Here is a 14,435-nt window from a genome sequence, read left to right as displayed (position 1 = left end):
TTGCCAATTCTTTTTTTTTTTTTTTTTTTTCCCCAAGAGGGTTATAAGTTATTTTATATTATCAAAATTTAGAGTCAGTTTCACATTGAACAACGAGGTTTTAATTTTTTAAAAAAAATATTTTTGCTAATTACTCTCAAGTGAGAGGTCGCACTTGGTGCGATGGCAAGTGCCTTCGCCCATGAGCGGTAGGTCTCGGGTTCGAGACTTGGGAGCAGCCTCTCCATAAATGGGGGTAAGGCTAGCCGACATTCACCTCTCCCAGACCCTGCGTAAAGCGGGAGCCTTGTGCACTGGGTACGACGACTCTCAAGTGACAATGATGTTCATTACTTTATTTATCATCGTTAAATAATAAGTATGGTGGTGAGAAAAAATACACCTTTTTTTTACGTACACCGTGACAATTGTACGGACATTAAACAAGTTTACACCTTTTTGTTTTTGTTTGTTTTTTGTCGAACAATAAATTTGTTAGATTAGGAAACTGATGGAGATCGAACCTGCATTGTACTGCAAGGGCAATACTCATCTCTATCACTGTAGTAGAAGGCTACTTGCTACACTTTTTGTTAGGTTGACTGTCATTAATTAAGGACATGGATACGCAAGACTCACCCTAAAGTTTCATAGGTGTTTATTTGGGGTACAATACACTTAGTGGGTTTAGAGGGGTGATTGTTGCTATGATATATGAGCAATTAATGGTTGACCATACAATCAATTTAAAAAGACGTAAGTTGGACAAATATCAAAAGGCTAGGGTGCGATATGAAAAAAATTGGAATCTGGTCGTTTGATTTGAAATTGACTCCAAATTTCGATGGTGTAAAATGTACTTAGCCTCTTTTTTAGTTACGAAGCGAGATTTGAATTTGAGTGCAAAGAAAGAATTACAATATTTAAACTAACTTGGCTATACTTATACCTACACCAATTGTCAATTTCTTCAATTATTCCTTCTTTTTGTTGGCGTTTTCTAGTAATTTCAAGTCGAAAACCTTCTATTGGAAGCAATCAGCTTGGTTTGTCGTGAATTTGATAACTGACTAATCTCATTCGATTTTGTACCAAAATCAATCGGGTCAAAGGTCCAACTGGTTTCCAAATCTTGAATAGATAAAGCAAATCCAATCTTTAAACTATCAATAAAACAGAACAAACTAGCTCGATGTTTAGAATTTTTTTCATATTTTAGTGCAGAACTGGAACCTTTTATACTAAAATTGACGAAACATAAATTTTCAATCCAACTTGCAATCTTATATATATCGAACCAAAACCACTCTACTTGCAAGGCTCCACTGTATTACTAGTCCTTTGTTTTCGTTTGTATCGGTCTTGGGTTAGTTAAAGGCAAAGCATTTGGACCATATAACACAGCTTACAAGAAATGGTTGTCGACAGTTTAACCAAAAAATGCTAGGTACTGGTTTTGGGAAGAAGCTAATTAAGAGTACAACAAATGTGTGAATTTGATGGTACCAAAAACAATGTCGAAAAATGCCTTGTCATACGACTATAGTAATAGTATAGAATCCCCAAAATAAGGGAGGACCAATTTCTTTAAGGCTGGCAAAGAGAGGGAGTGGGGAGGGGGCCAGGGGGGCTCACAGACCACATGTTTTGGACTCAAAACATTTTTTGTATTTCAAAGTTGAAGCTGTTGGATCTTTACACACAGTCACACAATTCTCAATGGGACAATGTTGTTGTTTTTGTTTTTGTTTTTGTTTTTGAAGATCCTTACATATACCATTGAGATTTGATGGGATGGGATAGTATAGTTTATCTTTGGAAGTGGATAAAATCGACAACATTTTGGCAAATGAGCTTAGCGTATCTAAGTCGAAATAAAAGATGGCTTCTCTATGTAGCAGATAATATTGATAACATTCTTTTCGTCTATGCATCCACTATGTCTAGGCAATTTTTGTGCTTTCTTGCCTATCATTGTCAAGTCTAAACTGAAAAAAAAGTATAAATTCTCTACGGTCTTCAAGCGCAGTAAAATGTTAGGATCTAATTATCTCTCATAAAAAAAAAACACCATTCTCTTACAAGTCGAATTTTAGGGACAAGTTGTACCCATGAAATCTAAATTCTATTTACTTGTGAATCTCTAGTCCCTTCTTTTCCGTTCCTTTTGGACCACAACGCTGCTAACAAGGAAAGGGTGTTCAAAATATGGTTCAATCATGCATGTTATTAAGACTTGCTTGCTTTCTATTTCAAGCGGAAAGGGGCAGATTCCTTGAAAAGCACCAGTCAGCGAGAAGAGTTTTCTCTTCTGGTCCCAAAGCATCAAACTTTCTATATATTTATATATAGTATACGCAACCTATAGTGATAATAATATGCTTGCTTTTGGTTCTTGCTGTATCGAACTAATTAAGCGATGCTTACAACAAATTCATGTGGGCCTTTGATGCTAACAAAGAATAAAAATTCAAATTTGCCCAGACAGCAGAGACAACAAGTTCGGACTGAATAAATTTTTATGATTTAATATTTATGAGTCAAAATTATTATTCACTATCAACCAATTGTGGATAGTAACTGACATGGAAGTTACTAGTGTAAGGAAATTGGCGTTTAACCATAAAATTCATTGATGACACGTGGAGTGGCTCAACCTCTTATAAGCACATATAAGGTATCTTCTCTCATTAATGTGAGATTCACTCTCAACATTTTTACAATGACTCGTTTTCCTTTTAATGTAGAATTCAACTATTTAATAATTATTAAAAGGATAAGATTAATTTAGAATAGGTGACTATGATTATGCCACTTGTCCATATCTTTCAAAAAACTAGTTTAGATTTTCAAGTAGATTTTGATTTCTCTTGTCATGCCACATGTTCTCATCTCATATTCAGTCATATCTATAAGAAATCTTGTTTAGATTTTCGAGTAGATTTCGGTTGCTTATTGTTCTGGCTTCGATGGGAAATGCCATTTTGTAAGAACAAACAAACTAGGAATGTAGAAAATAAAAGATTGTATAGAATTTTGGTGTGGGAAGTGAAAATGAAAAAAAAATGATTTACTAGTATTTATAGAAAAGAATTACATGTAACCGTTGGAGTTTTTTTTTCTTCTGGTTTTTTAGATATTTTTTTTTAACAAAAAGTATTATGAAAAATAATAACAACAGTTCGATTAAAGTAAAAATTTGAAATGGAGATCTGAGATTAGGCCATATGGCAAGTAGTCATTGGAAGTATCCGTTGAAAGCCATTCAACTGAGATTGGGCCATTTGTTTGTTTGAATGTTTCATATGGCAAGTAGTCATTGGAAGTATACGTCATTCGGTCAAATGCGGGGCATGCCAACTCATCTACCGAACTTGGCCGAGGAGTAAAATGAATGTTGATGTGGCGTTGGGCGCGCTGCTGACTTTTGCATCTTGCGATTGCAGTCGAGTAAGGAATACGTCTCGGCCTTCGGGTTCTAGAGTTTGAAGACAAGACTGCTAGTTCAGTGAAGTTCAATATCAAATTCAGCTTTCAATGTGCCAAATATAGTAATCTGATAGCACCTCACTTCGCCGAGAAGGCTGATGAGATGATCTCTTCCAACAAGGACTTGGAAATCCTTGATGATCAAAACTTGGACAAATAATCAGTCAGTCTCGAAGCAGTGTTGTTTATCTAAACTGAAAGTGCTCATCAGTCGACTGATTCTACGGCTCCAGTTCTGTTTTTCTAAACTGAAGATGCTGTCGGTTGCCTCCACAACATTGTTTATCTAAACTGAAGATGTGTTGGCGGGGAAAAAAAAATAAAAATCTTAGTGTGTGAGAGGTTTGCGCAGGGCAGTTGTGTGTTGAATTGAAGAGGCTTTGAATTATGCACCCCCACTCTCTATTGATGTGACAAGTAACGTGTACATATTACGTTAATTTATGAATACATCTAATTAGATGCATTACTTTCCACATGAGCTAACATTACTAAAAAAAAGATTAAGTCTAATTGTGCCTTATATTCAGTTTAATGGATACATGGGTGTGATAAGTAATTATATTTTAGGGGCAAGTTTTACCTATAAGCTTCTTCACAAGTAGTATTAGAGTATGGTTTTATTAAATTATTGGCGTCTCTACGTTTCATTGTCCCTCAAATCTCTTTGTTTTATTGTCTCTCACTCTATAAGTCTAAAGCCGAAATAAAGGATGACTTCTCTATATAGAGGATAAAATCAATCATTCTTTTTGTCTATGTATTCATTATATCCTGTCAAATTTCTGTGTGTTTCTTGTCTCTCTCACCGTCAAATCAAAGTCGAAAGAAAATATAGCTTCTCTCTGGAGGCCTAGGTCCAAACTAATTAAGCAATACTTACAACAAATTAATGTGGGGCCCCTTCATGCTAACATGTTCAGCCTGAACTATTCTTATGATTTAATATTTCAAGTTTATGATTCAATTAAGAGCTTATAGTCTTGCACTTGAGCTCTTGCATTTGAATTCCGTCATTCAAAAATATCACTTGTATAAACTTCGTTTTGACAACTTAACAAAGTAAACAGGAAAACCCTTCGTTCTTATTCCCACGTCGAGAAAACATCAAAAGAGCAAAATAAAGGTTAAAACTAAGACTAGGTTTCCGTTCCAAGCAGAAAGGTGCAATTTTTTTTTGAGGAACCAGTTGTTGCTCATCAGCTTGTGAGATTTATAGTCTTCTCTTCTGGTCCCCAAAGCATCCAAGATAATATTATTACATTCCAAACAGTAGGCTTACTTTAGGCGTTACAGGCAAAGGCTAAGCATATAAAAATTATAGCTTCCGAAAGATAAAGGAAGAGCATTTTCAATTCTTTTGGTTATAGTATTGGACTGGCTGAAGCATAAAAATATTAAACGATCTATATATATCTGGATCTAGTGACCTTTGTAACATCTTAATCATCCGACCTGCACAAAGAGATTCGAATTTCAAAACCTTGGTAACCCATCTCTGAATTAAAACTCAAATGAATCAAGATTATCAACTTGAAAAATCTCATTGATGATAAGTGTACACAATCCAACACATATAAGCAGGCATCAAGATCATGCATAACTAATAATCGTATGAAACAATCAACAAATAAACGTCCCCATGTTTATTCTTCTGAAGCATTCAAGGTTTTGCCAAGATTTGGACTTTGAAGTTTGAACAATCAGAATAATTTACCAATGAAGATAACCATGCTAATTGACTCGTCACTCTAATCTAGTCTTTCTTCTCGATTCCATCTTCACCTAAGTTAAATTTCCCTCGTTAAACAGAAAAAAGGGGAACAAGATGATGCAAGCATTTGAAGACAAAGATGCAAGAAGTTCACGGTAAAATTTGAAGAAAAAGAAAGTGGACTTGTTTTGTAAAGTCCTACATCGACCATCTAAGCATAAGATTATCCCGTTAGGCCATACGGCCGAAAATAGCACGAAAACCGTCTCCAACCGAGAGCTAGGCCAGAGGGCTCTGGAATCTGAGAGGGCCCCACAGAATCTGAGAGGGCTGGCTGCATGCAGCCAACCAGCCAGCTGGCAATTTTTTTTTTAATGTTTTGTTATTATAACCGACAGTAATACATTTATACTAAATAATAGCATGTATTCCTGTCGGTTATAACCGACAGGATTTTTTAAGAAAAAATTCAAATGCAACGGCTAGTAGCGGTTGCATTTGATATATATATATATATATATATATATATATATATATATATATTTTTTTTTTTTTTACAGTTTTATTATTATTTTTTATTTACAAAATTTTTCATATAACTTCTATTTTTTCCTATAACTTGTATTTCACAAAATTTATTTCATATTTTTTTTAAACTCCATTTTTTTCCTATAACTTCTATTTCACAAAATTTGTTTAATATTTTTTTTAAATTCTATTTTTTTCCTATAACTTCCTAAGCCATTATACAACATTAAATTAAATTAAGTAACATGAAACAACATTAAACAATATGAAACAACATTAAATAACATTAACCAACATAAAAATTATACAACATGAAACTTAAACAACATTTTTAAAAACATTTAAAAACATAAAACGTAAATGCCTACTCCATGCTTCTTTGGGCCCAAAGATGTGCAACAAGATCTTGTTGTAGGTACTTATTTGTGGCACGAGAACGTATCATTCTATAGCGCCTCATGTACTCATCTATAGAGATACTACCAGTTCTTGGATTGAAAGGCAAATTAGGCTCATCATATATTTTTGCACGAGCCCTTCTTGACCTATTTGGATCTTCTTGGTCGTCATCGGACTCTCCATCAATATACCCATCTCGCTCATCCTCCACTATCATATTGTGTAATATGATGCAAGACATCATGATGGAGTCCAAATTTTCTCGACTCCACCCTCTTGCCGGTTCGCTGACGATCTTCCACCGTGCTTGTAGAATACCAAAAGCTCTCTCAACATCTTTCCTATATGCCTCTTGGTGTAAGGTAAACAACTTTTCCGCGTCATTCCTAGGGTTTGGAATTGCTTGGACAAGTGTCACCCACTTTGGGTAGATGCCATCTGCCAAATAATACCCCATATTGTATTGACGGTCGTTGATGTAGTAGTCAAGTTGAGGTGCTTTACCTTCCGTCAAGTTATTGAAGAGGGGTGAACGTTCAAGAACTGTAATGTCATTTTAGGATCCAGGGACTCCAAAGAAAGCATGCCAAATCCATGTGTCATATGAGGCAACCACCTCTAACACAACAGTTGGCTTTCTTGACCTTCCGCTAAAGCCTCATTGCCATCCGGTGGGACAGTTCTTCCAATCCCAATGCATGCAGTCTAATGGCCCTATCATGCCCGGAAACCCACGGTCTTCAGCTTTGCGAAGGAGCCAATTTAGATCTTATTGATTTGGCTCGCGAAGGTATTCGTCTTTGTAAAGCTGAACAATTGTGTCACAAAATTCTTCAAGAGTATCAATGCATGTAGACTCAGACATACTATGGGTTTCATCCATCGAATCAGCTGGGGAGCCATAGGCCATCATTCAGAGTGCAATAGTAACCTTCTGATGAGGTGAGAAACTAGGGCAACCTGCTCTATCCTGCTTCTGTCGAAAGTACGGATTGACCTGCTGGACATCACAAAGTAAACGCTCGAAGACATGACGCCTCATCCGGAAGTGACGTCTGAAATCCTCTTCTGTGTACACCGAGTTGGGGTCGAAGTAGTTGTTTATCATATTTGCATGCGTTATCGCTATGTTTCGTGGTTTGTAAGAGCGACCAGCAATAGAGCCACCCCATTGAGGTTGTTCCTTAGTTGGCTGACACACCATGGCCGCAGCCACAGTAGAAAATATCGATAATATCGGCGAAATATCGCCGATATTATCGTTTTTTGGGGACCCCGATATTTTAGTAACTATCCAACTAGTTTTCGGCATAATATCGCGATATTATCGATATTATCGATAATATCGCGATATTTTCGAAACTATCGCGATATTTGGTATGGACTCGTCGGAGAACACGGCCGGAGCAAATAATCCGAAACCCTAAATCCCCAAATGCTAATTTCCAGCCTAATGAACTGAATCTACAATACAGGATTCCGACAAGAACGATTTCATTACAAAAATCAACATGTTTACAAGCCGAGAAGAACGATTTGAGTACAAAAATCAAAGCAAATGAACCGATCCCTAAATCCCCAAATTCGGATTCAAAGCAACTGAACTGAATCCCTAATTCCTAAATCCCTAAAATCTATTTCAGTACAAAAATCAAGCAACATGCAGATAAATCGCAATCTGTACAAAAATAGAACCCTAATTCCTAAATCCCTAAAATCAATTTCAGTACAACAAAGGTGTGCAACATGCAGAAAAATTAAAATCTTTACAAAAATTGAAATCTTTACAAAAATTTAAAGTAACAAAGGTGTGCAACATGCAGAAAAATTGCAACATCCCTAAAATCCTCACGAATCCAAGACGGCTGGGACAAGTTCGTGGTCCTCAGTGGTGTCGACGGCTTGGACTACGGAGACAGAGGGAGACAGGGAGACACGGAGACACGGACGGTTAAGGAGTGGTGTCGACGTCTGGGTTTAGGGCGGGTGAGATGGGAGGAGCAGAGGGAGACAGGGAGACACGGAGACACGGAGACACGGACGAGGACTGAGAACTTCTCGGTGATGATGTCTCTGTGTGTGTGTGTGGAAGAAGTGGAGAAGGGGGAAGGGAGGGAGAAGACTGAGAACTTCTCGGTGAGAACGAAGGCTCAGACTGACCTCAGAGAGAGAAGAGAGAAGAGAGAGACTGAGAGGATTCGGGAATAGGGTAGTGGAGTGGGAAATGAAAGATCGAGACTGAGAGGATTCGAGAGAGACTGAGAGGATTCGGGAATAGGGTAGTACGTGTGTGGTGTGCGTGTGTGGTGTGGTGGGGGGGGGTCTCGAAGTGTGTGTGTGGTGGAGTGTGAGTTATTCAGTCTTTTTTTACTGTCTGAGTGATGGCATGTTAGAAAAAAAAAGCATCCAATGCTCCAAATTATTGAAAACCAAATCATTCCAAACCTATGTCTACCTCTCTGATACAATAATCCAAAGAACTTTTTGCAATTTCAGAACATGCACAACAAATACTACTGCTTTAATAAAGAAAGCGTGTGACAGTCTTTCATATGCAAAACAGTGTCAATGTCTTTCACATGTAAAACAGTGTCAATGTCTGTTATATACTTACATTCTTTCATCATCAGAGGCATTCACCGAATTTTAACTTACATTCTTCTTCCCATACCATTTTCAAAACCATTCCAGATCCTTTCCAACGCCAAGCAACACAAAGGCTTCCATATTTAAGGTAAGTTTACAAACTTAAATTTATATTATTGTAATTTATACAAAAACAAATAAATTTGTGTGCACTCGTATGTTAATTTTTTTAAGTAATTACTTGCATGTTAATTATGTTAATTTTTGTAAGTAATTAAGTAATGTTAATATTAATTGTTTTAAGTAATTAAGTAATGTTGTATAATTATTCCCTAGGATAATTTTAATATGTTTAATGTTATTTATTATTTTATTTTCCTTACCATTTTCAAAGTCATTCCAGATCCATTCCAAAGCTTGAACACAAAGGCTTCAATATTTAAGGTAAGTTTACAAACTTAAATTTATATTATTGTAATTTATACAACAACAAATAAATTTGTGTGGACTCGTATGTGAATCTTTTTAAGTAATTAATACTTGCATGTTAATTTTTGTAAGTAATTAAGTAATGTTAATATTAATTGTTTTAAGTAATTAAGTAATGTTGTATAATTATTCCCTAGGATAATTTTAATATGTTTAATATTATTTATTATTTTATTTCCCTTACCATCTTCATTATCAAATTGGATTATTATTCATTAATATTAGGTTTTTTTATTATCAAATTGGATTATTATTCTTTAATATTAGATTTTTTTATTATCAAATTGGATTATTATTCTTTTATATTAGGTTTTTTTATTATCAAATTGGATTATTATTCTTTTATATTAGGATAATTTTTTTATCAAATTGGTGGATTATTCATTAAATTGGATTATTATCAAATTGGATTATTATTCATCACCATGTTTTATATTAGGATAATTTTTTTATCAAATTGGTGGATTATTCATTAAATTGGATTATTATCAAATTGGATTATTATTCATCACCATGTTTTAATTTAGGATAATTTTTTTATCAAATTGGTGGATTATTCATTAAATTGGATTATTATCAAATTGGATTATTATTATCAAATTGGATTATGATTCATCACCATGTTTTAATTTAGGATAATTTTTTTATCAAATTGGTGGATTATTCATTAAATTGGATTATTATCAAATTGGATTATTATTATCAAATTGGATTATGATTCATCACCATGTTTTAATTTAGGATAATTTTTTTATCAAATTGGTGGATTATTCATTAAATTGGATTATTATCAAATTGGATTATTATTATCAAATTGGATTATTATTCATCACCATGTTTTAATTTAGGATAATTTTTTTATCAAATTGGTGGATTATTCATTAAATTGGATTATTATCAAATTGGATTATTATTATCAAATTGGATTATGATTCATCACCATGTTTTAATTTAGGATAATTTTTTTATCAAATTGGTGGATTATTCATTAAATTGGATTATTATCAAATTGGATTATTATTATCAAATTGGATTATTATTCATCACCATGTTTTATATTAGGATTTTTTTTATCAAATTGGATTATTATTCATTAAATTGAATTATTATCAAATTGGATTATTATTCATTAATATTAGGTTTTATTATTCCATATTATTTGTATAATTACTTAACTTTTTACAATCATTTTCTTTACTTTGTATTTAATTCTTCTGTAGAATAACTTTATTATTTAGGTTCTCTTATTTTTATCAAAAAATAATTGTCTAATTTTAATGAAAAATAAATATAGGTACGTTTAAGATGTCAAGTAAACGTGATCCAGCTTGGGAACATGGAGACCCAATAGACGGAAACAAACATGGCACAATTTGCAAATATTGTGGTCGGGTAATGAAGAGTGGCGGAGTGACACGACTGAAGTATCATCTTAGTGGATTAGATCCATCAAAAAATGTCCAACGATGCGATAATGTCCCCCCAGAAGTGAAGGCATTCATCAGCACATTATTAAAAAATAAAAAACAGCAGAAGGAAAAGATGACACAAGGAATGGAAAATATTCGAGCTGGGCTATGGGGAGAAGTCTATGGCCAAGCGGTTGACAGTGATGAGGATGACGATGAGGACGAATGTGATGATGACATGGGACCTGAAGAACGACGCAGTTTGAAACAAGCATTACGTGCCTCCAAACAGTCAGCATGGGAAAGAGAACACCTTCATAAAATTCCTAATAGGGGACAAGGTTCCGGGACAAGTGGTGGTGCACAAATGAGACGGGGAGGCAGTCTTAGAGAATCACAACCAACACCACCAATAGCCCCAAGTTTATATAAGTCATCCAACGCACGTCAAAAGAGTGTTTGGAGTTATTTCAAGGGAGGTAATGTGAAGGAGGGAATGGGGCGTCTAATTAGCAAGTTCTTTATCTATGAAAATGTCCCTGCTGCGAAGGCTTCATCACATCATTTCAAAAATATGGTAGTGGGATGTCAACAGGACGGTGTTGGAGTACAACCTCCCACTCCCTATGAGATAAGAAACAAATATTTGGATATGGAGTATAAAGACATTGGCGAGTATGTTAACAAGTTGAGGTCAAAGTGGGAAACTAATGGTTGCACAATCATGTGTGACGGATGGACCGGCCCGACCAGATTATCTATCATCAACTTCATGGTATACTCCAAGGGCAAGACAATTTTTCTGAAGTCTGTTGATGCTTCAGACCATATAAAGAATTACAAGTATATTTACAAATTATTGAGGGATGTAATCATGGAGGTGGGAGAGCATAATGTTGTCCAAGTCGTGACCGACAACGGTTCTGCATTTGTCAAAGCTGGAAAAAAGTTAATGAAGCATCATAATGTGTTTTGGACATCATGTGCAGCACATTGTATTGATCTTATGTTTGAGGCAATGGGGAAGAGAGAGAATGTTGCTACTGTGGTCAAAAGAGCTAGAACGATCACTAATTATATTTACAATCACGGTTGGTTGTTGGCAAAGATGCGTGAATTTTGCAGAGGAGAAATTATTCGTCCAGCTACCACTCGATTCGCCACCAACTATATTGCATTAAACAGCCTACTCAAGAAGAAAGCAGGGTTGAAGCAACTATTCACCAGTGATGATTGGGCCAACCACAATTTTAGCCGCTCAAATACAGGTCGTTTGGTGGAAAGTATAGTGCTTGATCATGCTTTTTGGAGTCAAACAGAACATGTGTGTCAAGTGTTTGAACCTCTTTACAAAGTTTTACGGATCGTTGACACAGAAGTGTATCCTACTATGGGGGCTGTATATGAGTTGATGCGTGTAGTGAAGGATGAATTGGAAAGAAAACATGGTGCAAGGTGGGTCGTAAAAATAATTGAAGACCGATGGTATAAAACATTATACCACGATTTGCATGCAGCAGGTATAAATTATGTCATAATTTGCAATTCATTTCTTTAGTTGCATAAGTATTATTTATCTTATTAGAGTATGTGTTTCTTTGAACAGCATATTATTTGAATCCCCGATACCAATACAGACCCGGTGTTGGAGATGATGGTACCCTTATACGTGCTGTACATAATGTATACTCTAAATTAGACCCTGCATCACCAGCAGTTGGCCAATTTGGAAATGAGGTACACAATTACTTAAATTATAATAATTACTTTGTTGGATTAAACTAACACAATTTATTGTATTCAGCTAACATGGTTTAAAGATGCAAGAAGAACATTTGGAGAACCAACATCAGTTGCTGCTCGAACAAATATGTCTCCTAGTGAGTATAAACATATTTCACTATAAGTTTATAATAGAATTTGTTGGAGTTATTAGGCTTATCAACATTATTTTTCATTGTAGCTGAATGGTGGATCATGTATGGGACCGATGCACCAACTGTGAGAAAGTTAGCAATAAAAGTATTATCACAAACAGCTTCCTCATCAGCTTGTGAAAGAAATTGGAGCACATTTGCACTCATCCATACAAAGCAAAGAAATAAGTTGGCTCATAGTAGCTTGGAAAAATTAGTTTATTGCTACTACAACATGAAGCTTCAAATTCGAGATAAGGAAGCAGAAATCGATCATGTCGACCGTGGTGACCCACTAGATGTGTTTGATATTGTTGGTGAAGATGATGATACGGAGGGTAACCAACTTTTTCAATGGATTAGACCTCTTCATTTAGATGATGATGAAGGCAACCCAGCTCCCAGAGTTGCTGAAGAAGCACGTAATGAAGGGATAAATGTAGAAAGAGTATTAGAGGAGGAGGTGGGATCTAGCAGCGCTGACTCTTTCGAAGAACTTTTGCACCCAATGCCAAGCAACACTGGAATTCCACCTTTTTCCAATCCTACACAACCACAACATCGTGCTGATACTAATGATAGCTCTAGTACAAGATCAGGAGACTCACCTACCACAGGAGGTGGGAATGATGAAGGAAATAGTGGAGCTGGAGGTAGTGGAGCTGGAGGTAGTGGTGGTGGATATGGAAACTATTATGGACCACCACCTCCCGGATATATGAGCCCCTTCACTGGTGAGGCAAACTTCACGCATGCAACACAAGATGATGACCATGGCAGTAGGCGGGCAGGACCAGGAATTGGTGCCATAGGGAAGGACTATACTCGCAGAGAAAGAGGCAAAGGGATTTTGTCAAGTCAAGAAGATGACTCGTTATCTAGAACTTCAGACTCTTTTGGATTGGGAAGTAGTAACTATGGTTATACTCATAACCAACCATTTCCCTACCCTTCATATCCCATTCCTGTTGGGATGGAATCGAGCGACTCATGGAATCAATCCCAGCCTCAATCTTCAAATGATTTTTCTTATGGACAACCTCAACCAATCTCGGATCCATATGGGTGGCATATTAACAATTACATGCAAAACTATTTTGGGGATTTATCATTTGATAACTACTCTTCACAATACACTCATTCTACACATAGAGATGATGAAGATAGTGACAAATTTGAACCTCATAGGAACTCTATGTGGTACTAAAGTGTAAAATATTGTACTAATTCATTATATATAAATGATTATGGTGTGTTTAGACTTCTTTCATTAATTACTACATATTTTCTACACTCATAATATTTGTCAGATCGCTATATAATCAACTTGATAATGTTAAATCCATCATGCAATGCATTTCCTTCCAATTTTTTGTGATAAACTAATAGATAATTGACTAAATAAACATCCTACAAAGTTTCAATACAAATTTCCAAGTTTTTCTTACAATTTCCGTGGTTTCCATGTAATTTTTATCGATATCGATATTTTACCGATATTTCCATCGATATTTCCGTGTTTTCGGACTACCGATATTTCCGATATCACCGATATTTTCTTCCTTGGCCGCAGCCATGGCTACTGCTATGTTTTGTTTGTTACGCCTTACTTGAACTTCTTCATCAGACTCTTCATCTTCTCGTCTCATTGGCGCCCATTTTGCTTCTTTTTTGGAATTGGATGAGGACCCCCAATTGGAATCTGAAGAGGATCCAAAGTTGGAATTCATTGCAAACTTGAATTGAAAAAGATTGAATTGGAAGAGATTGAATTTAAATAGATTGAATTCAAAGTTGTGTGAATTATATCCCAATATCCACCCTATTTATAGCAAAAAAAAAATCAAATCCAACGGCTAGCTGGCATCACTTAGCCGTTGGATTTGAATTTAAGTTGTAGTTTTTAAATAATAAATTATGTTTGGC

At 35.5% G+C, this 14,435-nt stretch overlaps 1 protein-coding gene across 1 annotated transcript; it reads left to right on the top strand.

Moving 5' to 3' along the window:
• Positions 1 to 9,083: 9,083 nt before the first annotated feature.
• LOC139197318 (uncharacterized) lies at positions 9,084 to 13,783 on the top strand. Its single transcript, XM_070824486.1, has 5 exons — positions 9,084 to 9,139; positions 10,479 to 12,113; positions 12,200 to 12,330; positions 12,398 to 12,473; positions 12,557 to 13,783. Exons 2-5 carry the CDS (start codon positions 10,490 to 10,492, stop codon positions 13,714 to 13,716), a joined length of 2,991 nt encoding a protein of 996 aa, XP_070680587.1. The 5' UTR covers positions 9,084 to 9,139; positions 10,479 to 10,489; the 3' UTR covers positions 13,717 to 13,783.
• The last annotated feature ends 652 nt before the right edge of the window (positions 13,784 to 14,435 follow it).

This window comes from Malus domestica, chromosome 07, assembly GCF_042453785.1.
Source record: "Malus domestica chromosome 07, GDT2T_hap1".
Taxonomy (NCBI): Eukaryota; Viridiplantae; Streptophyta; class Magnoliopsida; order Rosales; family Rosaceae; genus Malus; species Malus domestica.
Note: the sequence above shows the minus strand (reverse complement) of the source record. Positions and strands in the feature narration are given on the sequence as shown.

Coding starts and splice junctions, on each gene's coding strand:
- LOC139197318 (XM_070824486.1), top strand. CDS start 10,490: ATGTCAAGTAAACGTGATCCAGCTTGGGAACATGGAGACCCAATAGAC. Junction 12,114..12,199: donor CCACGATTTGCATGCAGCAG/GTATAAATTATG, acceptor TTCTTTGAACAG/CATATTATTTGAATCCCCGA. Junction 12,331..12,397: donor TTGGCCAATTTGGAAATGAG/GTACACAATTAC, acceptor TATTGTATTCAG/CTAACATGGTTTAAAGATGC.